Source organism: Rhinolophus ferrumequinum, chromosome 3 (genome assembly GCF_004115265.2).
Source record: "Rhinolophus ferrumequinum isolate MPI-CBG mRhiFer1 chromosome 3, mRhiFer1_v1.p, whole genome shotgun sequence".
Taxonomy (NCBI): Eukaryota; Metazoa; Chordata; class Mammalia; order Chiroptera; family Rhinolophidae; genus Rhinolophus; species Rhinolophus ferrumequinum.
The window spans coordinates 39,043,639-39,067,549 of NC_046286.1; the positions used below are offsets into that span (position 1 = coordinate 39,043,639).

Consider the following 23,911-nt stretch of genomic DNA (forward strand, 5'->3'; position numbering starts at 1 on the left):
TTCACTCTCTGAGGGCAGGAGCCAGACCAGTCTTACTGCCTGCATCTAATACAGTGCAGGGCAGCCAAGCAGCACTCAAACAATTAATGAATGCATGCTCTTTACTAAAAGGAGAGCATTGTCAAGTGATATAAAAGGGGACTTACATGTGAAATGGGCATTTGTGTAGAAAGAAAAAAGCTTTAAAGGCAGATCCTTTCTTGACAATTTATGGTAACTTCTTTAATTCTTAAAAGTCCATATTGTTAGTGTAATACAAATTTCCCTTCCCATTTTCATCAGGCAGATACCCAACTAAAACCCAACGAGGAAGACCAGTAGTATATTTGAATATGAGATGGAGAGGAGAATCAGAAAAATAGCAAGTCAGCCATGAAATAAGTTTATTTTATGATTCAATTTAATCCTCCTGACCCCCACCCTTTTTTATATTCACAATATATACCATTATGATAGCTATTAAGGTTGAAAGGATTAATTAAAAACTATAATTATGTGATAAGACTAGCATACTGTCTACACCCTGATTTAGGACAAATTCATCTACCTCAGCTAAAAATACTGGACAGAAAAAAAGGTGAATAATAAAATAAAAATTAACGCTGCAGGTCCTGTTTCCACTATATATTTCCTAAGTGACCTAAGGTATTCAAACAAAGAGTCATAGCATGTTTTTAATTTTTATTAGTAAGAGTTCTGAGTACAAACAACAAATTTAACTTGACATTTAGAAAAAAAAAAGATTCACTAAGGTTTGTTCATAAAAACCTGTTCTATACATTTTAATCTCCAATTTTAATGCTTTACACCATAATGCTTCTAAGTCTATAACTTAATTTTAGGTTTAAATTTAAAAATTCTGTCTTGCTGCATCTAGTTAAAGAGACTAGAAAACATCAGGTAGACAAAAGCAAGAGTAATAAAAATGACCTGAATAAAAAACTTTACTAAAAGGCTTTTTTAAAAGCCTTTAAAACAAAACAACCTAAATATTATAACAGTTTTGGCAGAGAAATTAGCAGCTATGAACAAAAGTAACATTACATAATATTTTATCAAGAACTGCATTACAATATTGTGGTTTACATATATTAGAGTGATTTGCAACATACTAAATGCTTATTTGTATCAGACATAAAAATATCCAAATTTTTTTTAATATAGGTTAGCACTTTGGGGAGATTTGATTCGCAGTAAATGACAGGAACACAATTTAGAAGACAGCTGTTATATCTTTATTAGAGACCTAACCAGGTAAGTCTTGTCAAATAATTATGAAATTATACTAAATAATAAGCATTTATAAGGACTCAAGATAAAACAGTAACTCTAGTGTTCTCATCAGTATGTATGGGAGGCATTAGAAATCATACTATGAGTGAATACATAGTAAATTCTTGGGGGGAAAAAAAACTCACGTTAGAATAAGTGCCAATCTACACGTTTTTGTTCTTCCCCCGGCACACTATCTCCACCATTCTTCATTTTAACAGTGTTAACAGAAAACTCTCCTTGGTTGGTGATGTATTATTGCTTCTTAAAGACCAATCATACCCAGCATAATCCAAGATCATGAATTCCTTTGTAGATGATGTGCACTACAAACTGCAAAAGACCAAAGCATTTCAACAGAAAAACCTCCACCCACATAGCAAGGTACAAGTCCCATTTCTAGAGCATTTAACCAAGGTTGCCTCAAAAGTAGTCCTGTAAATCCAATAGTATTATATTATCATTGTCTCTTTGGTTTTACAGTAAGTTCTAATGTTAATAGTACACATTAAAATTTCCAAGTTACGTTACTTTGGAAACATAAGTGAGTCTAAATTGTTTCTATCTTGGAATGAAATTTCTTCTATTCCATATATTTGATACGAAATCTCACCTAGACAAAAATAATGTAGGAGAACAAGGAAAGGAATTACTGTTTACACTGGGAACCATGTCAGGGAACTGTACATGCAAACAAACGTCTTCTGAATTCAACCTCATGTTATTAGCACAGTTGTAGGTAAGTGACTTAATGAGACTTGTAATTGGGAAATGTGTTTAACTCTGGTTCCTTCCAAAGGAATGGGCAATCCCAATATCGTGACTGCTTCCACTTAAGAGTAGCTCAGCCTTGCCATGTAAGAAAGGGAGCCCTGCCCCCCAACCCATACAAGACAAGGCTCCCAAGTAGCACCCATTCTCCACCACCTGGGACCTACACTTCCCAACATAGAGCCTCTCACCATTAATTTCCACTCAATAATCAGCGGGAAGACTAATTTTGGTCACATCCTCACTGAGCTAAATACAAATAAATAACTAGGGATAAAAATAGAAAATAAATATGAACTCCAATGGAGTAAAACTTCTTATAGAGCTGATTTAAGAGGTAAAACCTATTTGTAAGTAAAAAGTCAAAACCAAGTAATACATACCTCTATTTTTGGTTTCATTCAAAAGAGCCTCCTTCATTCTTGGCAAACTAGCTATAATCTACTAGATATGATCTACTTCTTTTTATTTGCACTTTATTAAAAATCATTTCTTAATAAGGACTTTTTAATATTAAAAAGCTTTAATGTTTATAATAAATACTGTATTAAAATATTTTCGTATTTACAATTGGAAAAATGTATACTCTAGTTAGTCATCTCAGTGCTACTTCTTCAATTTCATCTTCTACAGAATCAACTGCTTTTACTGTTGGTTTATTATTTGCATGTTTTAATCGGTGTCTGTTTGGATTAAAACTTCTTCCTTCACTGAGGAAAAAATCATCTTCATTGTGTTCTCTGTCCCTGGTGCTTTTGTCCCTAGGGAGAAAATTCGGAGGGTCAAAGTCTCCTTTGCTGGCAGCCAGAGAATTCAGGTCACTGCTTTTAGAGGAAACGGTGCTGCTGCCACTGGCACCAAATAGCTGTTCCATCAGATTAGCTTTCTTCGCTTTTCTTATAGTTAAATCTACACTGTCTTTACAAAATTTCTCTATACCGTTTCTTTGGAAATCCCAAAGGCCACTCTTTTGGCTAAATGGATTTGACTTCCCTGATGTTTTTGCAAATGAAGGCACATAGCTGCCAAATGCTAGCTCATTTGGAGTCACTGGGCTTCTAATACTTCCTGGATTCTGACCATCTCCTTCTGTAGTTAAAAGACTAGTGTCTTGCAAATGATGCCCATTAAATAATGTCTCTGAGAATTCAGAGAATGTGTATGTTTTGGGACTTCTCTCTGGGGAGTGCAGTTTAGATTCCAAATCAGGTAGCAATGGCCGGGGAAAACATTTCAGGTTCTGAGAATCCTGGAGTTCTCTGTTGATTTCATTCAGTTTAGCGAGCAGCATTTCTCTTTTCAGTCTTTCTTCTTCCTCTTCTTCCAATTTATCAATATTTTGAATTTGGTACATTTCCACTTGGTATCTGCCAGTTTCCAATGCTGGCTTTTCTTCTCTTTCCAGCAAAGATGTCTTTTCTTTTTGCTTTTTAGCAAGTTCTTCTCTTTCCCATTCTGTATGAAATCAAATTTATAAAATAAAATTTTATAGCTGTCAATATTCTTAAACAGGAAACCTCAACTCTCATCTTTTACAAAACAACAGTTTATGTAATTTGGGTATTATCAGTACAGCAAAAATGGACACCATAAATTTTATTTCTATACTTGATATTCTGGTATTCAAAAGAATATACTTAATATACATTGCATTTAAGATTCACATTTAAAGAAAAAATTTTGTTCTTCAATTTAAGGGTGAGGAAAAAAGTTCTCTGCCTAATTTTTATACCCAATACAGTGCTGCACACTGATTAGAGGGTGGTGGGATGGATGGAGAAAATACTTTTATTTTAAACTAAAAAATAAATCGAACCTCTGGATGTCACACCCTGAGAAAGACACATCACTTATGTAGTATTCTGACAGAAGATGCATTAACCTGAATCTAATTAACAGAAAACTTCAGATAAACCCCAAACGAGAAACATTCTATTAAAAATAATGGAATTGGTATGCATCAGTAATGTTAAGCTCACAAAATATTTTAAAAAGCTGTTCCAGATAAGAAAATGCTATAAAGGACAACACTGTGTCAGCTGACAAAACTGTAACGTGGACAGCAGGTTACAGAAATATGTTAAATCAAATTTAATTTCCTGAGGTTGAAAACTATACTGGAATGATATAAGAGAATGTCCTTATTTTGGAGAAATACACATGGAAGTACTTTAGGGTACAGGCATGAGTTATACAAACTAGTCTTAAATAGTTCTTTGGCTATTATTGCCACTTTGCTATAATTTTAAAATTATTTCCAAATAAAAAATTAATTAAAATATGTAAGAACACTACGCATTTGGTAATTTTGGTAAATGGCATACATTCTCACTGATGTCAGATATCATTCCAGATAGACTCCAGGAAAAAAATCGGTCAAAAAGTACAAAGAAAAGTGACCGTCTATTACTTTATTCCTTTTCTGGTACCTAGACAGAAATGAATATAACACCTAATTTTCTGTTCTACAGTTTAACATGTGAAAGCATCCCCCTTTGTGCATTAGCCAATAGTGTTGTAAATATAGCTTCTATTTCAACTGTTATGTACATACACTAAGTAACAATTAGGTCATGATTTTATGGTCTGTTAACTTTAAAGGAAAAAAAAGGATTTCTCTGCAAGCAGCTACTATATAACTAATAAAATACATTCAAAGAATTAGAGTTTCAGCTATACCTTTAAGACATTTTATATAAATGGAAATGAGTTTATTCCTGAACCTTATTTCCAGTATCTGAAACTGCATTGGTTCACCAAACTTCCACATTAACGGTTGAACACGTTAAAGATTCACTTTACATATTAAAACCAAAGAAAAATTATAAGAATATATTCAGGACCTCACAAGTCATTGAGAGCTAGTCTATACACTAGGGTTTCAAGGTCAAGCCAATACAGGGTTGTACTTCAGTTGTATCTTCATCAAGCTTTAGTTAACACACAAATAATTTTTTTCTCCTTTATCTGAATTTCACTTCATCTGAATTTTCTGTAGGTGACTTGTCCTTATTCCGTAACTCCAAATAGCCACTGACTTACAGTTTTCATTTTTTCTTTCCTTAGTAGCATCATTCAAATGTTTGTGATTCCTGATAGAGTATCTCCTTACCACTGTATCAATTTTTTCTTGTTCTGACTAATTTTTGTTCTGTAATCCAATTCACTCTTCAGCTCGAAGATATTAGGGGATGTTAACCCTTTCTTTCCCAAGGGATGCTGACTCCTCACATGCTCAAACAAATGCTTACCATCCTCCAGCTTCTCAACCTCCTGTTTTACAACATGGAGTCCTTGATCTTTACCAAATTTTTCTTCTCTTTCCAATACTGGATTTAGAATCCCTGCTTCTTCATGATCACCTCTCTCTTGAGACTTCAGGTCCTATTACACATTTTTTAAAAAAATGCAAGTTCACATGTAGAAAAAGGGGAAGAAGCTACTTAAATATCATAGTTTATCTCCCATTAAGCATGACATCAACTAAGTTAGAAATTAAAGTAAATTTTCAATTAATATATCAGTAAGTCACAAATTACCATCCTCTGAAAGATGTTTTAAAAGCACACTGGATTATTTCTTTAGCTAAAATTTTAAAGAAACATTTATAAGATTATGTCGGAATCAATATAACAAAAGCAAAGCCAATACCCTACATGAAATTCTGAAAAGACAAATTTCAGAAATATTCTTGCTTGTACATTTCACAACATAATCTGATTCATTCAGTTAACCAGAAAAAGCTATTAACCAACTATGAGATAGTGTTGAACTATTAGGTTGGTGCAAAAGTAATTGCGGTTTAAAAGGTTAAAAATTGCAAAAACTGCAATTACTTTTGCACCAACCTAATATATAATACAGGCAGTGACAATGCACTGAATCTTTCAAGTTTATAATAGGATTTGAATCTTGCTTATACCTTTAGGCTCAAAGCCTTCAATTAATACATTTTGTAATAGTTAAGTCAAATAAAAACATAAATTCCTTGTTTCTTATGGTCCCTTTCATGCATGTAATTTTTCTTAACAAAATTAAAATACCTATTATTAATAGACTTGTATAGTAAAGCATTGTCCCCTAGTATATCTATCTTTCCCTTCTTCCTTTTTGTTACAGAATACCTTGAGTTTTAGCAGGGCATAGGGATGCTCAACTGGAGACTGTATTTACTAGCCTCCCTTGCAGCCAGACAGGACCAACAGGGTGAGAGAGGGAAGTATTTATAAAAACAAAAGCTGCTTGCCCTCTCCTTCTCATAGAGGTGGTGAGCCAGTTCCAATCATATAAAAGAGGACTCCAGTCTTTAACATGGAAGAGCGATAAGACAGAGGATTACTACCATGGATCAAAGCTGTCACCTATCTTGGACTACCCACTGACCTTCAGTCTATTACGAGAAAGAAACTCGTACCTTGCTTGAGCAATTGTATTCTGGGTCTCTTTCCAATAGCAACTTAGCCTGTACGTTAAGTAACATAGCTCTCATTTGCTGAGGTCCTTTAACGTGGCAGGATCAATCTTAAGAGCTTTATAACTTCAGGATTAGTTATTACCACAACCCTGAAGGTAACACACCCCCATTTTACAAATTAGGAAACTGAGGCTCCAAGAAGTCATATAACTAAAATGTTAGAACCAGAATTTAATTAAAAAGCAATTCTAAATTCAAGTCTATACTCTTTTCACCATATCAGGTTGCCGCTCCTCCTGCTGAAACCTATAAAGACCAAATATTTTTTATTTTCTTAAAGTTAAGAATTATTTTGCTATTCCAACCTTTCCCTTTCCAAAAAGACAAATTAACATGATCTAATCTCAATGATAGTGCAAATATAGAAAGAAACAACAGATACAGCTAACTGGTCTAGATTGTAAAACAAAAACAAAATAAACATATAAAAAAGTAGAGTACACACAGGAACCAAATCAGTCCATCCTTTCTATTTTACACAACAAGAAGAGATCACAGGTCACTGGGAAACTTACAAGGTACAAAAATATATAATTCTATGAAATATGATGGCTCTCTGGCACACTGTTTTCCTTTGGATTTTAAACTGTAAACACTAAAGAGAAAAACCTCTTAGAGAAAAGAACTGTCCAGTATTCAGAATATAAGTCCTTTTAAATGAAGGTCCAACACATAGACCCACCCCCCGAATGCCACTCTTACTTTGAATGGTATAAAATCAGATTCCATTGCAATTAGTTAGCTCAGCATTCAACTAACCTGTAAAATTTTCTTATATAGGAGGCCGAAAAAATGAAATGTAGTCAAATTCTAACAAATCATTTGAAAACTACTATAATTCGCTATTAAACTTAAAAACAGGATTTTTAGAGACTATCTGTGTACACATAAGGTAAGAAACTTAGAAAGTAAATTTTTCCTCTCTTTTACCTCCAACTAGACAGTACAATCAACCTTTCTGAGCAACTGAAAGATGCAATGTGAACTAACAGTCAATCCAAAGGAATTTAATAAAATATACAGATGTTATCTCTATTTCTTTAAAAGGCTAGCTGCATATTTACAGATGTAGCACTAGCATCATTGCTGAAATTTTAAAATGTTTGATACTGTGTTTTAGGAATAACTTCAAACCTAGAGTTTAGTACCTAATCATATTGCGAAACTCACCATAGTAAGACGTTCAGGTTCTTCCCATCTGTTTTCATAACAGATAACTGTTTGTGGTATAACAGGAAATTCTTCCAGCTTGAAGTCTTCACTGGTTTGTACTCCTTTTGTACACTGGTATATAAATTCACTCTGGCATGCAGCTACCATGGAAATTATAAAAGAATTTTCTAATTGTATTGAACATTGGTAAGATATATGAAATTCAACTGGTACATGTATAGATATATACATATATATTCACCATCTAAGTGAGATAATGCATGTTTTGCTCAGCTCCGTGACTACTCACCATTATATTTTTGTTTCTAGGACTTACTGGCAATTATGTAACTTGAGGATGATTCTTACAGGTAAGTCCTATTAAGCTTTTACAAAGTTTATGTTTCTAACTTTTTATAATTCACAGAAGAGGAAAATTATACTTTTGTTTAAAAAAAATGTAGATATGCATAACAATACCAAAGTATTTATGAGTAAAATAAAATAGCTGGGACTTGCTTTAAAATATTCTAAAAAATTAGATGAAACATAATTAGTAAAAAGTATAACTGTTAAAACTAGGTGATATAAAGGTTCATTTTACTAAAATCTCTAGTTTATGGTATGCTTATGTGTTTTCATAAAAACTAATATTAAATATTAAACTTGTCAATAGATTAAAGGAAACAAATTCATTTCAATAAGTTCTTTCCCCTTTGCCTTCCATTTCAGAATTTCTGTTATTAATAAGTAATAGTTACAACATGTTTTTCAACAATAATAGCTACTATACCATTTTTTCTTGATATAACTTCTTTTTCTTTCTTTGGAGAAGACTTTGGTAGACGATTAGAATATATGTTTTTTATATCCAGTTCTCTCTCTTTTTCCTAAAAACAAACACAATACAATTAAGGCTGTAAAGTCTCTGTTTAAAACAAAACAAAAATCCTCACTTTGTCAATTGGTACTTCACTTACGTAATTGGAATATTTCTAATTCAGCTTCCCTTAGTAACTACCTAACAATAGAAAGGAATGTCTCTAAGACACTTAGGGTAGGGTAGAGCAATGATTCTCCCTGCCAAGTCCAATATATATTGGCAGTCAAAAAATGAGAGAAAATGAGGCAAAATTCATTTTCTACCCACTCCTACTTACAGAGCTACGTAGTATTGTCCTAAGTTGTCTTCCACACTTAGTCACAGAGACAAAAATTTTAGTATCTCTCAAATGTGGGTTATGAATTATTAACAAGTTAAAAATTAGACCTTTTTAAAAACACAAGTGTTCTTGACCATTTTGGGGCTACAGCTTTCCCTGACAATTTGATTAACAAAGTGAAAATTCTATGCAAGATAATGCATAAACAATAAATTTTGCACAAAACTTCAACCCATCAATAACCTCAGGATAGAATTAAGAACACCTGCTTTAACAGAATTAAGTAATTTGAATGCTTCCTCTAAACATTGTGAAAATGAAGAGCATTATTTGAAATAACTTTAAATGATTAATCCTGGAGTTATCTGAGGAAAAACACTGGATTATTCAACTACACAACACAGAAAAACTCTAGTTCACATAATTTTCTTCCACGGTTTTATAACTTATTTCAGTTATATCATTCATATTAGTGTATTCAATGTTTCATTTTTGACATGTGTTGTACTGATTATATTAACACACCTTTTCTTTGTAAGTGCCAAAGAGATTAGAATTTTGTAAATGACACTGTACCACTTACAAATTTGAAAAGTAACAGAGTTGTAAAATATTGAGTTTTTATCTAACATAAATTATAGAGAACCAATGCAATTTAAAATAAAGGGCTTACCTTTAATTTGAGATAGAGCTGCTGTAGCTCCTTTTGAAGAACTTTATTTTCATCATGAGCCTCATATGCCCTTTTCCTTTCAGCAAGCAACTGTCGTTGGAAACTGTTAGTACTCAGCTCAAGGTTTTTTGATAGTTCCTATAATATGTGTACACATAAAAAAAATAGTACTTAAAAACAATTCAACAGTAAAACATTGTACTTAGCATCAAAGTGACTTTTTCAGTAGACATACAAACCAGGCTTGGATTAGTGTTTGTAAATGTAAACTAAACTGGGAAATAGACTTACCAACAATTTAGTAACATTCTTAGCCTATTATTCCTTTTTTTGTTTTTCACAACGATTTATAAATAAATTCTTAAGCATTTGCCTGAAACATATAAATAGTCATTTAATTTGGGAGCAAAAGACAACCAAAGGATGTGATGAGAAACACGGGTTTTTGAGAATCACTGTTTGGGCAAAGAGATACTAAGACAGCTGTGTAAAATTACACAGCACTATTCAAGGTGCAGAGATTACCTTGTAAAATGTTTCTGAATAAAAACAACAGCCATTTCCACAGTCTTCAAACACATTCCATGAAGCTTATGAAAGAGTTTAGGTTAAAATTATTTTCTTTTAGGTGAGGCCAGTATCATGGTGGTTTGAGTCATTCTCTTTTTCTCTCTCCTTTGCTTTAAAACTAATCAGACATCTGTAAGGGAACAAAAACGCCTCTGCACAGCATACAAGGACACCCAGAGATCCACCCATCTGTTCACCCAAAAGTGGGTGGAGTGGATCTCAGAGCAGGCTGCAGAGCCAGGAGAGTTGTGGTGGCAGCAGTGGGTAAGGTGGTGAGTGGCGGGGCGGGGGTAGGGAAGGGACGGCCCTGCTGTGCATGCTGCGGCTGGAGGGACCTGTTGCTCTCTCTCTGAGAAGAGTCCATAGTAACTAGGGAGAGAAAAAGGAAGAAGGCAGACCAGAGAACTGAAGGAACACATATCCTACTGTATGCCTAGGATTTCGGCAAGAGATCCACCCACGGACCTCTGGGACTCACCCTACCGGAGGATCCCCCTACATGGGCACCTCAAGTGTTAAGCACATACCTCCCCTCACTCTACCGCCACCACTGTTTTTTCTCCACTAACTTTTTTTTTTATATATGAGCGCCCAACCTCAGCAGTGAGACGGCTTTGGTAAGAGAAACCAAAACCATGTGCCATATTGCCTGCCACCTTCTGGAAAACAAGAGGAAGGCTCCTAATTACAAACCTGTTGCATTGTCAGAATCAAGTAAACAAAGGTGTTCACTACTTCAAATGCAGCAACAGAGACACTTTTTATCAGACACAATGAAAAATTACAGTAACATGGCATCACAAAAAGAAAATGATAATTTTCTAGCAACCAAACCCAAATACATGGAATATTGTATCTAACTGATAAAGAATTCAAAATAATTGTTAAGAAATTTAACAAGTCTTCAAGAAAATTCAGAAAGGCAATACAATGACTTCAGGAATAAAATTAATGGATAGAAGAAGTACTTTACCAAAGATACTGAAATTCTAGAACAGAACCAAACAAATTCTGGAGCAAAAGAGCTCAAAAGCTATGAAGAATGTGTTAAAAAAAACACTGCAAATAGAGTAGATCAGATGGAAGAGAGAATAAGTGAGCTAGTAGATAAGAATTTAGAAATGATCCGGGTGGAAGAGGAGAGAGAAGATTTTTTAAAAGTGAAGAAACCCTACAAGAACTGTCAGACTGCATTAAAAGAGCCAACCTAAGATTAATGGATTTAATGGATATACCAAAAGGAGAAGAAAGGAAGAAGGGAGCAGAGAACTTATTTAGAGAAATAACTGCTGAGAAATTCTCGAACCTGAGAAAGGAACTGGACATTCAAGTCCATGAAGCTAATAAAACACCATATTATCTCAAGACAAAAAATACTTCTAAGTCACATTATATTAAAACTGTCAAAAAGTCAATGACAAAGCATTTTAAAGGCAACTGGAGAAAAACAAAACAAAACCTGTTACCTACAAAGTAACCCACATAAGGCTATGAGCATATTTCTCAGCAGAAACTCTATAGTCCAGAAGAGAATGGAAGGACATATTCAAACTATTAAAAGATTTAAATTGCCAGACAAGAATACTCTATCCAGCAGTTACATTTCAGATATGGAGAAATATGGCATTCCCAAACAAACAAAAACAGAGAGAGTTCACCACCACTAGACCTGCCTTACAAGAAATGCTGAAAGGAGCCCTTCAAGTTGAAATGAAAAGATGAAAGTACACAAAATTCTGATTAAGGAGATAAATAGAATTAAAAAACTACAACTCTTTTATAGAATAGTATATTAAACAATTACAGCATAAAGGTTAAAAAAAAAGAACATTAAAAATAACTATAGCCGGGCCGGCCCGGTGGCTCAGGCGGTTAGAGCTCCATGCTCCTAACTCTGAAGGCTGTCAGTTTGATTCCCACATGGGCCAGTGGGCTCTCAACAACAAGGTTGCCAGTTCAATTCTTCGAGTCCCGCAAGGGATGGTGGGCTCCGCCCCCTGCAACTAAGATTGAACACGGCACCTTCAGCTGAGCTGCCGCTGAGCTCCCAAAGGGCTCAGTTGGTTGGAGCGCATCCTCTCAACCACAGCAAGGGATGGTGGGCTGCGCCCCCTGCAACTAGCAACGGCAACTGGACCTGGATCTGAACTGCGCCCTCCACAACTAAGACTGAAAATGACAACTTGAAACTGAACAGCACCCTCCACAACGAAGATTGAAAGGACAACAACTTGACTTGGATAAAAGTCCTGGAAGTACACACTGTTTCCCTTCCCCAATAAAAAAAATAAATAAATAACTATAGCTACCACAACTTGGTAATGAAACCACAACAAAGAGATAATCTGTAATATCAAAAATATAAAATGAGGGGAGTAAAAAGATGGAAATTTAACAAGTGAATAAAAATAAATTGCTATCAGCAGAAGAAAGACTTGAAGTCAAAATGGAAGATTAGGTAACTGCTGTGTTCACCTCCCACAACCACATAAAAATTACAACTAAATTATACAACCACCACCACTGAGAACCACCTGCAGACTAGCTAAACAGAAGGCCTGTAACTAAGGATATAAAAGAGCCATGACAAGACTAGGAAGAGGAGTGGAAGCACAGATGGGTAGGTCCCACACCCATGGTGTAGCAATTAAGAATTGGGAGGAGTCTATCAACTGCAGAGGTACCCCTCAAAGACCAATCCAGCCCCACAATGGGACCCTTGCCCCAGGGCACCAGTGCCAGGAAGAGAAGTCCCACAACATCTGACTGTGAAAATCAGCAAGAGATTGCATTCGAGTGAGACAGAGGGCTACTGGAGACATTCATGAAGCTGGTTGGGTAGCTTTCACGTGGTTTGAATTCAGCCACCTTTGTGTCAAGGGGTCTGCACATGAACTCACTCACTCACAAACTTATTTGTTCTGGGCTCCAGTGCAGGAGCAGCAGCGATAAAAGCACCAGGAACATAGGTGAAAAAACTGAATTGACTATTTTCAGGGCGAGGGCTGAGGGAGCCGGGTTCAGGGAAGATCTCTCCGGGGATGGAGGTACTGGCAGCAGCTATTTTCCTTTGTTGAGTGCTCCTCCCAACCCAGCGAGCAGGTACAGGTGGAAACCAAATCTACATTCTCCATTAATCTGGCTAATACCATTCGCCCTGCCCTGGTGATTCACTGAGACCCCACCCCACCCAACTTGCATGCTTGGCCCAGGTCTCTCCCACTGGCTTTTTCATACCAGTGGCCAGCCTTGGCTCATGCTGCAGACTTTCCTAAAATCTATCAAAGGTCCACAAACCCCAAACAAGGAGCAGCTGGCCTCAGCACACCCTGTACTTTTTGCTAAGTGGCTCCAAGCCCAGCACAAGTGCCAACCAGTCTCTACTTGCATTGTAACTCCCATCAGATGGCACTCCCAGGCCTGGCCTAAACTGCAGCAAGTGTTGGCATGGAAAACAGCTTCAACTAAGTGGCCAAAAGCCTGGCATAAGTAGTGGCTGGATTCAGATCACACAGCGGTGCCCACAAAAGGGTCCCAACCTGACACAAGTGGCAGACAGCCTCAGTTCACAACATAGCCTATTGCAAGCCACATCAAACATAGATCATTTTATATTTTCCACCAGGCAGCCCCAAGCCAGACACAAATGGTAGCTGACATTGGCCTGTAACGAAGCCCCTACCAAGAGGCTCCAGAACCAACACAAAGGTGGCCGGATTCAGATCCCATGAAACCATAACGCAACCAGCTCCACAAATGACACATTTAAAGCGTGGATTCGACTGGCACCAAAGCCCCGCTAAAGTGACTCCTGCTCTATGGGATCAGGCCCTACAAAACAATTTGTCCACTGTAGTCATGGCCAGCACGCTCAGCAAGTCAGCCTGAGAGTCAGTCCCACCTACTGATGTGCCATCAGCAATCAAGGCTCAGTTACAACAGGAGGGACACCCCAGAAGCACCTGGCTCTAGTGAAGAGGGACACTGCACCACCGGGCCTCACAAGACACCTACTACATAAGGCCACTCTGCCAAGACTGGGAGATACAGCAGATCTACTTAATACATAGAAACAAACACAGGGAGACAGACAAAATGAGGAGACAAAGAAACATGTCCTAAATACAAGAACAGAACAAAACTCCAGAAAGTTAACTAAATGAAATGGAGACAAGCAATCTACCAGATAACAGAATTCAAAACACTGGTTATAAGGGATGCTCAATGAACTTAGGGGAAGAATACATGAATTCAATGAGAACTTCAACAAAGAGATGGAAATCATAAAAAAACAAAAGTCAGAAATGAACACAAGAACTGAAGGAGAATACATTACAGGGATTGAACAGTGATTAGATAAAGCAGAGGATCAAATCAGCAATCTGAAAGACAAAGTAGCAGAAAACACCAAATCAGAACAGCAAAACTAAAAAAAATAATCGAAAAAAAATGAGTATAGTTTAAGGGACCTCTGAGAAACATTAAGTGTACTGACATTTGCACCCTAGGAGTACTAGAAGGAGAAGAGAAAGAAGGAGTACTAAAAGGAGAAGAGAGAGAATACGGGATTTAAACCTACTTGAAGCAATTATGACAGAAAACTTCCCTAACCTGGCAAAGAAAATACACAGACAGTGCATGAAGTGTAGAGTCCCAAACAAGAAGAATTAAAAGAGGCCCACACAAAGACATATCATAATTAAAATGCCAAAGCTTAAAGACAAAGAGAAAATATTAAAAGTAGCAAGAGGAAAGCAGTTAGTGACATACAACAGAGTTCCCATAAGATTATCAGCAGATTTTTTAACAGAAACTTTGCAGGTGAGAAGGCATTGGTACAACTAAGATTACTATCCCCAGAAAGGCTATGATTTGGTATCAAAGGAGAGATAAAGAGTTTCCCAAATGAAAAAAATGCTGGAGTTCAACACCACTAAACCAGTATTACAAGAAATGTTAAAAGGACTTAAGTAAAACAGAAAAGATCAAAAGTATGAATCAGAAAATATAGGAAAGAAAAAAATTCTCACTGACAAAGGCAAACAGTAAAAGTAGTGAATAAACAATTATAAAGCTAGTACAAAGGTTAAAAGTCATATGTAGGAAAATGTGTTATTACAACATAAATTAAGGGATTCACAGAAACACACACATGCCTCTATGTTCATCAAAAATACTGGCCTATAATTTTCTTTTTTGTAGGGTTTTTGTTTGTTTTTTTTGGTAGTGTTTTTGTCTTTTTACTTTTTAAAGAAGTAAAAAGCAACGGCAAAGATAAATGTTGAGGGATGAGTAAAAGAGACAAAAGAGACTTTAAAACAGGACTGTAGCAAGAAACAAAGAAAGGCATTTCATAATAATAAATGGATCAATCCAACAAGAGGATATAACTCCATGAACACCTACGTACCCAATGTAGGAGAACCTAAATATATAAAACAAATATTTCTAGATGTAAAGGGAAAGTTCAAAAGAATACAGTCATAGTACAGGATTTTAACACACTATTGACATCAATGGGTAGATCCAGACAGAAAATCAACAAGGAAACAGTGGCCTTAAATGAAACAGATCAAATGGATTTAACTGATTTCTAAAAGAACATTTCACCATAAGGCAGCAGAATATACATTCTATTCATATGCACATGGAACATTTTTCAGTATAGACCATGTTAGACCACAAAACAACTCTCAATATTTAAGAAGACTGAAATCATATTAAGCATCTTCTCTGGTCACAATAGTATGAAACTAGAAATCAATTACAAGAAAAAAACTAAAAAACACAGAAATTCATGAAGGCTAAATAACACGCTACTAAAGCATGAATGGGTTAACAACGAGATCAAGGAAGAAATCAAAAGATACCTTGAGACAAATGAAAATGAATATACAGTGACCCAAACTCTAGGGGATACTGCCAAAGCAGTTCTAAGAGGGAAATACACAGCAATACATGCCTCCCTCGAGAAACAAGAAAAATCTCAAAAAATCTAACCTTACACTCTAAAAAACTGAAAAAAGAAGAACAGCCAGCCCAAAGTGAGTAGAAGGAAGGAAATGAAGATCAGAGCAGAAATAATGAAATAAGTCTAAAAAAACAAAGTATCAATGAAACGAAGAGCTGGTTCTTTGAAACGATAAACAAAATTGATAAACCTTCAGCCAGATTCATCAAGAAAAAATAAGAGAAGGCCCAGATAAATAAAATCAGCAATGACACCACAGAAATACAAAAGATTGTAAGGAAATAATAAACAATTATCTGCCAACAAATTGTACAACCTGGAAGAAATGGGTAATTCCTAGAAACATACAATCTTCCGAGGACCAATCAGGTAGAAACAGAAAACCTGAACAGACTGATAACTATGAATGAAATCAAATCAGCAATCAACTCCCAACGAACAAAAGCCCTGGACCAGATGGCTTCATAGCAGAATTTTTACCAAACATTCAAAGAAAAACTAATACCTATCCTTCTCAAACTATTCCAAAAAAGTGAAGAGGTGTGAAGGCTCCTAAACTCATTTTATGAGGCCAGCATTATACTGATGCCAAAACCAGACAAAAACCGTACAAAAAAGAAAATTATATGCCAATATTTTTGATGAACATAGATGCAAAAATCCTCAACGAAGTATTAGCAAACCAAATGCAGCAATACATTAAAAAGATCACATAACTAGGTCAAGTGGGATTTATTCCAGTGATACAAGGTTGGGTCATATCCTCAAATCAATTAAGGTGATATACCATATAAAGAAAATGAAGGCTAAAAATCTTATGATCATATCAACAGATGCAGAAAAAGCATTTGATAAAATCGAACATCAATTTATGATAAGCACTGTCAGCCATGTATCAAAAATGTACCATGTATAAAAACACCGAATACACTGTAAAAAGCTTAATTTACTTATTTATAGTTTTGACTTTCCCTTGGCTCAGAGAGCTCTCACAGTAGGCATTATTCTCATACTTTTTCCCTACCTTTGCTTTCCAAACTTCTTGTAAATTCTAAGCAACTCTAAGCCCTGACTCAGGGCTTCTGTTTGATACATATCTATACAAAAAAAGTCTACACATTTTAAGAAAGGAAAAAACTGTATTAAAATTGTAGTCATATATACTGATAACAAAAGATGAATACAAGTCATGTATATACATTTTTTTGGCACTCCCGGTATATATAGCAGGTAGTATCTAATATAGTAAGTTCTCTGTGTAATAGTTATGGGGTAGTATTCTTTTCCTCTCTCATTTCAAATAAAAAATATTTTTAATGGACTTGCTATAATCTCAGACTAGTAACCCCAGCTCTCATATCAGTTTTTATTTGGGGGACTAGAGGTATACCTTGTCCCAAAAGATGTTTTTCACAAATGTTCAAAGAAATAAAAAACAAAGTATTGTTCATGTAGCATTTCTTATACAAGGGCCCCAAAATGTCAGTTTTATAGACCATAGCTATTATAGTGTATCATTTTCAATTTTAGAGAAACAGATAATCAAACAGTGTTTTCCCAAAATGACTATGATCCACAGAATTAAACATTTATCCATTAACATGCAGCCCATTAAAGTATACAATTTTTTTGCATTTTGCTCTTAAATGTATAATCTTAAATTTTTCCTAATCTCTTACTCTGAAAGATAATACTAAAAAAAAAGTTTTCATTTCCAAGCAAACGCTTAACTGCAATAAGCAGTCTTAATAGAGCACATCAAATGCCCAGTGAAAAACAACACAAAACAGCACAATTAGAAGCTGTAGGAATTTTACCTTAATTCTTCTCTCGGTGTCATCTAATTTTAACTCTGCTGTAACTAGTTTCTTTGCCAAATCATCTCGTTCAGGTAGGTGTCTAGCTTCAGAGATCTTTTTCAGTTTCTGAAAGGAAAATTTTGTCCTAAATAGTTCACCTTCTGTATCTTTCACCCTTTTCTCAGTTGCCCGTTCTTTCTCTTGAGATTTTCTTAAGCGTTCTTTGAGTGCCGTAATCTCATTGTTATGACGAGCAATAAGTTGTGAGATTTCATTTTCTGTATCTTCAAACTTATTCAGGGCTTTCTCCTGTCTGTACTGAAGTCTTTTCAAAGCCTTATTTTCTTTTAGCAGCTCAGCTAACTTGACCTGGAGTTCAGTTACTTCATTCTGCAATTCATTGATTTTTAGCAGTCTTGCAGAAAGAACCCGTTTTGTAACAAGATCAATATCTTTCCGTGGTGGCTCCCTATTGAGGCTCTGGGAACGAAATCCCACTCGGGCTCCCTTTCTGTTTGGTGGACCCTTAGGACTTGGTTTCCTAGGGGCTAAAAAGAAACAGTAATAAAGTGAAAGCTGTACCAAATGTAGTATTATTTTTAATTGTAACACAAGTGGATCCATTATATTCTTTAGTTATTTTGCTTCTTAAAATATGATTTTACAGAATTTAGTTAAATATCAGCTTTTACTTAGAGCTCTTAACATAATGTTTTTATTAAGAAAGGTCTGGAATCTTTTAGGAAAGGTCAAGAATATTCTGATCCATCAAAATGATATACCAATAGTTTATAGGAAGTGATTTTACATAGTTTTAAAAGAAGGCAGCATCAGGCTTTACCATTTTCTACTTTATAATAAGATGGCAAGTCAGAATCCGACATGGGCATCATCAGCATTAGCATGGTACCTAATAAACACGGGACAAAACATTATGATATTCAAGTCATTTGCACGAAGATATTTGGGATCATTATTTCAAATGTGGAAATGTATGTTTCTCTAAATTAATAAGAACTCTTTCTTTATTTGGGGACACAGGATGACAGCATGTTGTTCAGTGAGAAGATTTGGGTTTGGAACTCAGATTTACCACTTAGTAACTCCCTGGGCAATTCAACTAAACCTTTCCTATTTTCCCTAATCCATAGAATGAGGATACCACCTACATGATTAGGTTGTTGTGAAGATTAAATGAAGAATGTATATAAAACAAAGTTCTCCACAAACATTCTGTCAGTAATAAGAGCTCAATCCCATTCATCAGTGATTGAAAATGGAAAACACTTCAGCATTTAGAGATGTGATTGTAAACACTTTTTCAGGGGCTTTTTTTGTGACGTCCATATCAAAACATCTGACAATTCGAAAACAATATAAAAACTAAACACTACATCCTAAAAATATAAACATGACATCCTTAAAGTGTATGTATGAGATCACATTTCACAAAAATTTTGAATGTTACTACTTTTACTAAAAGTTCATTAAACTTAGGCCTCAATACACAGAACATCTTTAAAAGAGGGTTCTAGATGTCTGCCACAGTTGAGAATAAAGAACTTTAATCTCCAAGGTGGCTGCATTTTCAAGGAGAAAATGCATTCCAGAGTTAATAAAGAAAAACTAGAAAAATCCAACCTTTCCCTACCCATCTCTCCAGCCACGAATACTTATATAGACAAGCAAAGAATAACAAGCAGTATTTACAATTTAACATTATAAAGTCTCATTCAAAAGATGGAAAATTATATAGAAGGTGTTTTGATTGTATACTAATTTGGGATTCCAGCTCTATAAATACTCAAATACTTCAAAGGAAGTGGTAAAAACAAGAGATGTGGGAAAACGTACTTGCAACTTTGAAACTGTACTATTCTGGATAGTAGTCACTCGTCATATGTGGCTACTGAGATATTTGAAGTATGGGTAGTCAAAACAGATATGCTATAGCTGTGAAACACACACACTACAATTCGAACACTTAGTTCAAAAAAAAAAAAAGAATGCAGAATATCCCACACACAATGTTTTATATTCACTATATTTAGAAATGATATTTTGGTTATGTTGGGTTAAAATATATTAAAACTAATTTCACCTGTTTTTATTCCTAATGTGGTTACCAGATAACATAAAATTACATGTGTGGCTTGCATTATATTTCTATTGGACAGCAATGCTCCAATTTTAATTTAGAGAGTCCATCATTTCAATTTTCTTTCCCAATATACCGAGTTAACAGAGTTTTCGTATCTATATGCTATTATGGAATATGTACTGAGCTCTTGGAATGACAGAAACTTTATACATAAAAATGACTATATATAAAGATGAATGAATGTTCATCATTCCAAAGCTCTGATTTTTATGTATAAAGTTACACAGCTCAGCAAATAACGTCTTATAAATAGAATTTTGTTTTATTTGAAAAATTAAAGCCTATGTAAGAATCAGGATAAAAATTTTTCACTAATATTTTACTTCAACTATTCAAGTCGAGACAAAAAGGGCTTCCACAACCAGCTTTTTGACATCCGAAAAATCTGAACATTTACTTTTAGCATAGTCTATTTGTATGACTACAAACCAATTAATAAAAGTACACTTAACCTGAACTCAAAAATATTTTCCAGCTTTCATCTACCTTTTTTATTTTTAAAACTCTCAAGATAAAAAATACTACTAATAGAAGAAAGATGATTCTCATACATATCATTCTACACTTGCCCTTTAAGTCACCACCAAAAAGAGGGTGAGAAAATACTGCTTTTTCCTTCCTCCAAGAGTTAAAAATATGGCTTATTTAAAAAACACATAGTAAAGATAAACTATGTATCTACCAAAAACTCAGTATGTTTATATTATTGATAAAACAAGAAATAGGATAAATATGTAATATACAATCATGTATAACCTAAAAACAATAGAATAAATATGTAATATACAAACATGCATAACCTGAACTATTATTAAATTTTATCATTATACATATCTCTTCTGATAGAGCGAAGTGATATGTTTTATTTTAAAAATAATAAAATGCTGAAAATAAAAAGGAGAAGGGAAGACTAGGTTATCAAACATGCATATCCTCAAATTCAAGTGTTCAGAATGCTGTTTTCATCACATCTGTTCTTTCCTTAGTTTAGTCTACACTGGTGATTGCAATTTAAACCAAGGGAAATTAGTGTTTAGGGAAAAGTATCAGTTTGGTCCTGTTGATCTAAGGTAGACAAATTACCACCGATTTTAGTTCAAAAGACAATGCAAAGCAGAAAACTGTACAAGTCAGATTGAAAACATTAATTGAAATTTTTCTGGGTGATGCTGGAACTGTTTTTCATAGCTTTTTCTCAATTATCTTCTCAAATAAGGTAAGGCTTAAGAAGTTCTGACTCCTGAATTGGGTGGCCTCTAAAATTGCTTCTGGGGAAGGAGTGAAAAATTAAAGTATTCCTACCAATAATTCCCTAGGTATGTATATTATTTCTTGGGGAAAAATAAGCATTTTCCAAGGTTCAAGCCTAAGGTCGGTTTGTTCTTAATTACGTAGCAAAGGTTTAATATCAGATCATGCGCTCAACCACAAAATCAAAACAAGATGCCCACACTGAGACAGATTTGGAAGGAGAGACCAAAAAACCTGCAGCATTGTACTTGCAAAAAAAAAAGAGAGAGAAAGAAAGAAAGAGCATCCAATCATTAAAAAGTATGGACATCCCAGGAAAGCTAGATCGGGGTCCATGACAGGTTGCTTTCTAAAGGAACATGTATTCTTGGAGACTTTTAAAAAGCAAATATTATTTTTCAAAGTAAAAGTTTATATAGGCAAATTTAATTATACACTTCTTAAGTCTTTTCAGTGGCTAACTATTCCCCCCCAGAAACAATCCATATATTATTAGCACTGGATTCGAGGTGTTTCACGACCTGGCCCGTTTTCCTTTTTCAGATCCCAATTTTAACACTCCTTGCCTTGCAATCTAAACTCTCACCATTCTAAGCTACTGCTCTTATAACTGTGGTGAGTTTATTAACACACCCTACAACTATCTCATTTACCTTAACTTGTTTTTCCATGGTGTACTTGTAGTCCTTACATATTTTGTTACTAAGTAGTACATCAAGGTTCACTTGACCAGGGTTCACTTTTAACATGAAGAAGAGATTTCTAGAATATTACCTAGTCAAATATGTATTAATACCTAGTTCCAGACTATGTAATTATATTTTAACAAGAAAAAATATTTCTAATTATTAATCTTGTTTCCATTATAACACAGTTAAATAGAAAATAGACTGGTGGTCTCAAATCCCAAATTCTATTTCCAGGTTTAATTTGAACTTTTGAGTAAGCACTGCATTTCCTAGGGGAAGTAATTTTACTCAATCTAAAAAGATGCGCCTTAACCACTTTATGCTTTTCACTACTTTTTACATTTTACAAATAAAGGCAAAGAAAGGTACATTTTGTGACATATTCTTCCTGCCTTTACCATATCTCAGAAATCCCAAGACAAGCATTTATTTAGGAAGAAAACAAAATGAGCTTTATTTATGGTTCTTTCTTCTATATATAGTATGACTTTGAATATAACAAAGGGTAACACACAGTGCCATAAACAATATTTATATAAATTTATAAAAAGATATCCTACTCAAAATACAAAGCAGCCCATTTACATGCATATATCAATATACATACTAATAGTAGTTTCATTCATGCAAGCTTTCCTTATGGACTCAAAACGAGTCTTCTAGGATTACTGGACTCTTCAAGAATGCTTACCTTGGTGATGCACTTGGCTCTCTGAAATTTGTCTTTTAGGACTTTTTCCCTTAATGCTTGTGGGTGAAGAGGGATTGACCAGCGATGACCGGCCAGAAGACTGTGGTGTCGTTTCATAATTAGATGAACAGTAACAGTAATGGTGTTTGCTTGCCTGACTTTCTTGGTCAGTATCTGGACTTCTTTCTCTTTCCCCCATGGTTTTCAAAAATGGTCACTATTCACATAATTTCACAGATTCTTTTTTCCAGAAAAATCCACGACAAGCCTGAAGAACATTCTTCAGAGTCTTTTAGATCCTGATGATAATACTCATGTCCATGCAATTTGTCTTCTTTACGTATCTGTAGTTCACAATTCACATTAGCAACCGGAAGATACACTTTTTACCCCTACAATTAAGGAAGGGGGAGGGAGACTTATCATATTTTGTGAAATAGATTTCAATAGTTAATTACAATGAAAGATAAAAGCAAAATAATAAACTACTTATAATTTTTAAAAGAGACTATAATTTAATTCATCTATATTTTCACACACTTATTTACAGTATCTGGAAAAAAGACAGATTATCATAGACTAGTTAGAGAATATGTAAAATATCTGACATATAACTGCTACTGAATAAATGTTATCTGAATTTGTCTCCCTTGAATCTTATGAGATTTATAACAAATGCTGATTTTAACAAGTGAATAATGATCAAATAACTAGTTGGGGTTTTTTTTGAGGGGGTGGGGGTGGTAAACAAGCTTCTTGCTAAAAGAAAAATATCCAAGATTGACTACATAAAAATGTAAAACTAAAGTATGTAAAAATTAATCAAATTAAAACACTTGATGAAAAACACTTGCAGCATGACAGAAAAATGAGTACCATCCTTAACATATAAATAAGTACTTCATACCACCCCATACAGAAAATAGAAGGCCAAAAGTTAAATGTGCAAAATACATGTTAAGACCCCATAGCAGGTAATACAAATGATAGGCACATAAAAATTTTCAACCTCAGATACCATTTTGAAACCTATCAAATTATCAAAGATTTTTCTAAATAACACTCTATGCTGCCAGAATGGCTATCAAGAAAAGATCTATAGAATTTTTGGAAAATAAAGTTGGCAAGACGTATTAAAACTTTAATTATGCTTTTAACCTTTGATCTACTAATTCCATTCCTGGATACCAAAAAAATAATCCTAAAATAGGGGAAAAATTATACGTAAATGTTTAATGCAATACATTTTTTTTTTAAAGAAGCAACTTAAATGT

At 34.6% G+C, this 23,911-nt stretch overlaps 1 protein-coding gene across 2 annotated transcripts; it reads right to left on the minus strand.

Annotated features, from left to right (window-relative positions):
* Nucleotides 1-416: 416 nt before the first annotated feature.
* Nucleotides 417-23,025, minus strand: LCA5 (lebercilin LCA5). 2 transcript variants are annotated; one of them, XR_004422737.1, is made up of 8 exons: nucleotides 22,638-23,025; nucleotides 17,864-18,393; nucleotides 9,506-9,643; nucleotides 8,463-8,559; nucleotides 7,688-7,830; nucleotides 5,295-5,427; nucleotides 2,427-3,498; nucleotides 417-1,598 (listed from the first exon to the last, which is right to left on the minus strand). XR_004422737.1 is itself a non-coding variant. In XM_033103587.1 (7 exons), exons 1-7 carry the CDS (start codon nucleotides 22,834-22,836, stop codon nucleotides 2,639-2,641), a joined length of 2,100 nt encoding a protein of 699 aa, XP_032959478.1. In that variant the 5' UTR covers nucleotides 22,837-23,025; the 3' UTR covers nucleotides 417-2,638. The 2 variants fall into 2 exon arrangements, 1 of the variants encoding a protein (XP_032959478.1); XM_033103587.1 differs by having other exon boundaries at nucleotides 417-3,498.
* Between the last annotated feature and the right edge of the window lie 886 nt (nucleotides 23,026-23,911).

Bases quoted from the DNA above. Each gene is read 5' to 3' on its own strand.
- LCA5 (XM_033103587.1), bottom strand. From the start codon at position 22,836: ATGGGGGAAAGAGAAAGAAGTCCAGATACTGACCAAGAAAGTCAGGCA. The intron at 18,394-22,637 runs GTAAGCATTCTT...GTTTCTTTTTAG, and splicing joins GAGCCAAGTGCATCACCAAG to CCCCTAGGAAACCAAGTCCT. The intron at 8,560-9,505 runs GTAAGCCCTTTA...GTTTGTTTTTAG, and splicing joins AGCTCTATCTCAAATTAAAG to GAAAAAGAGAGAGAACTGGA.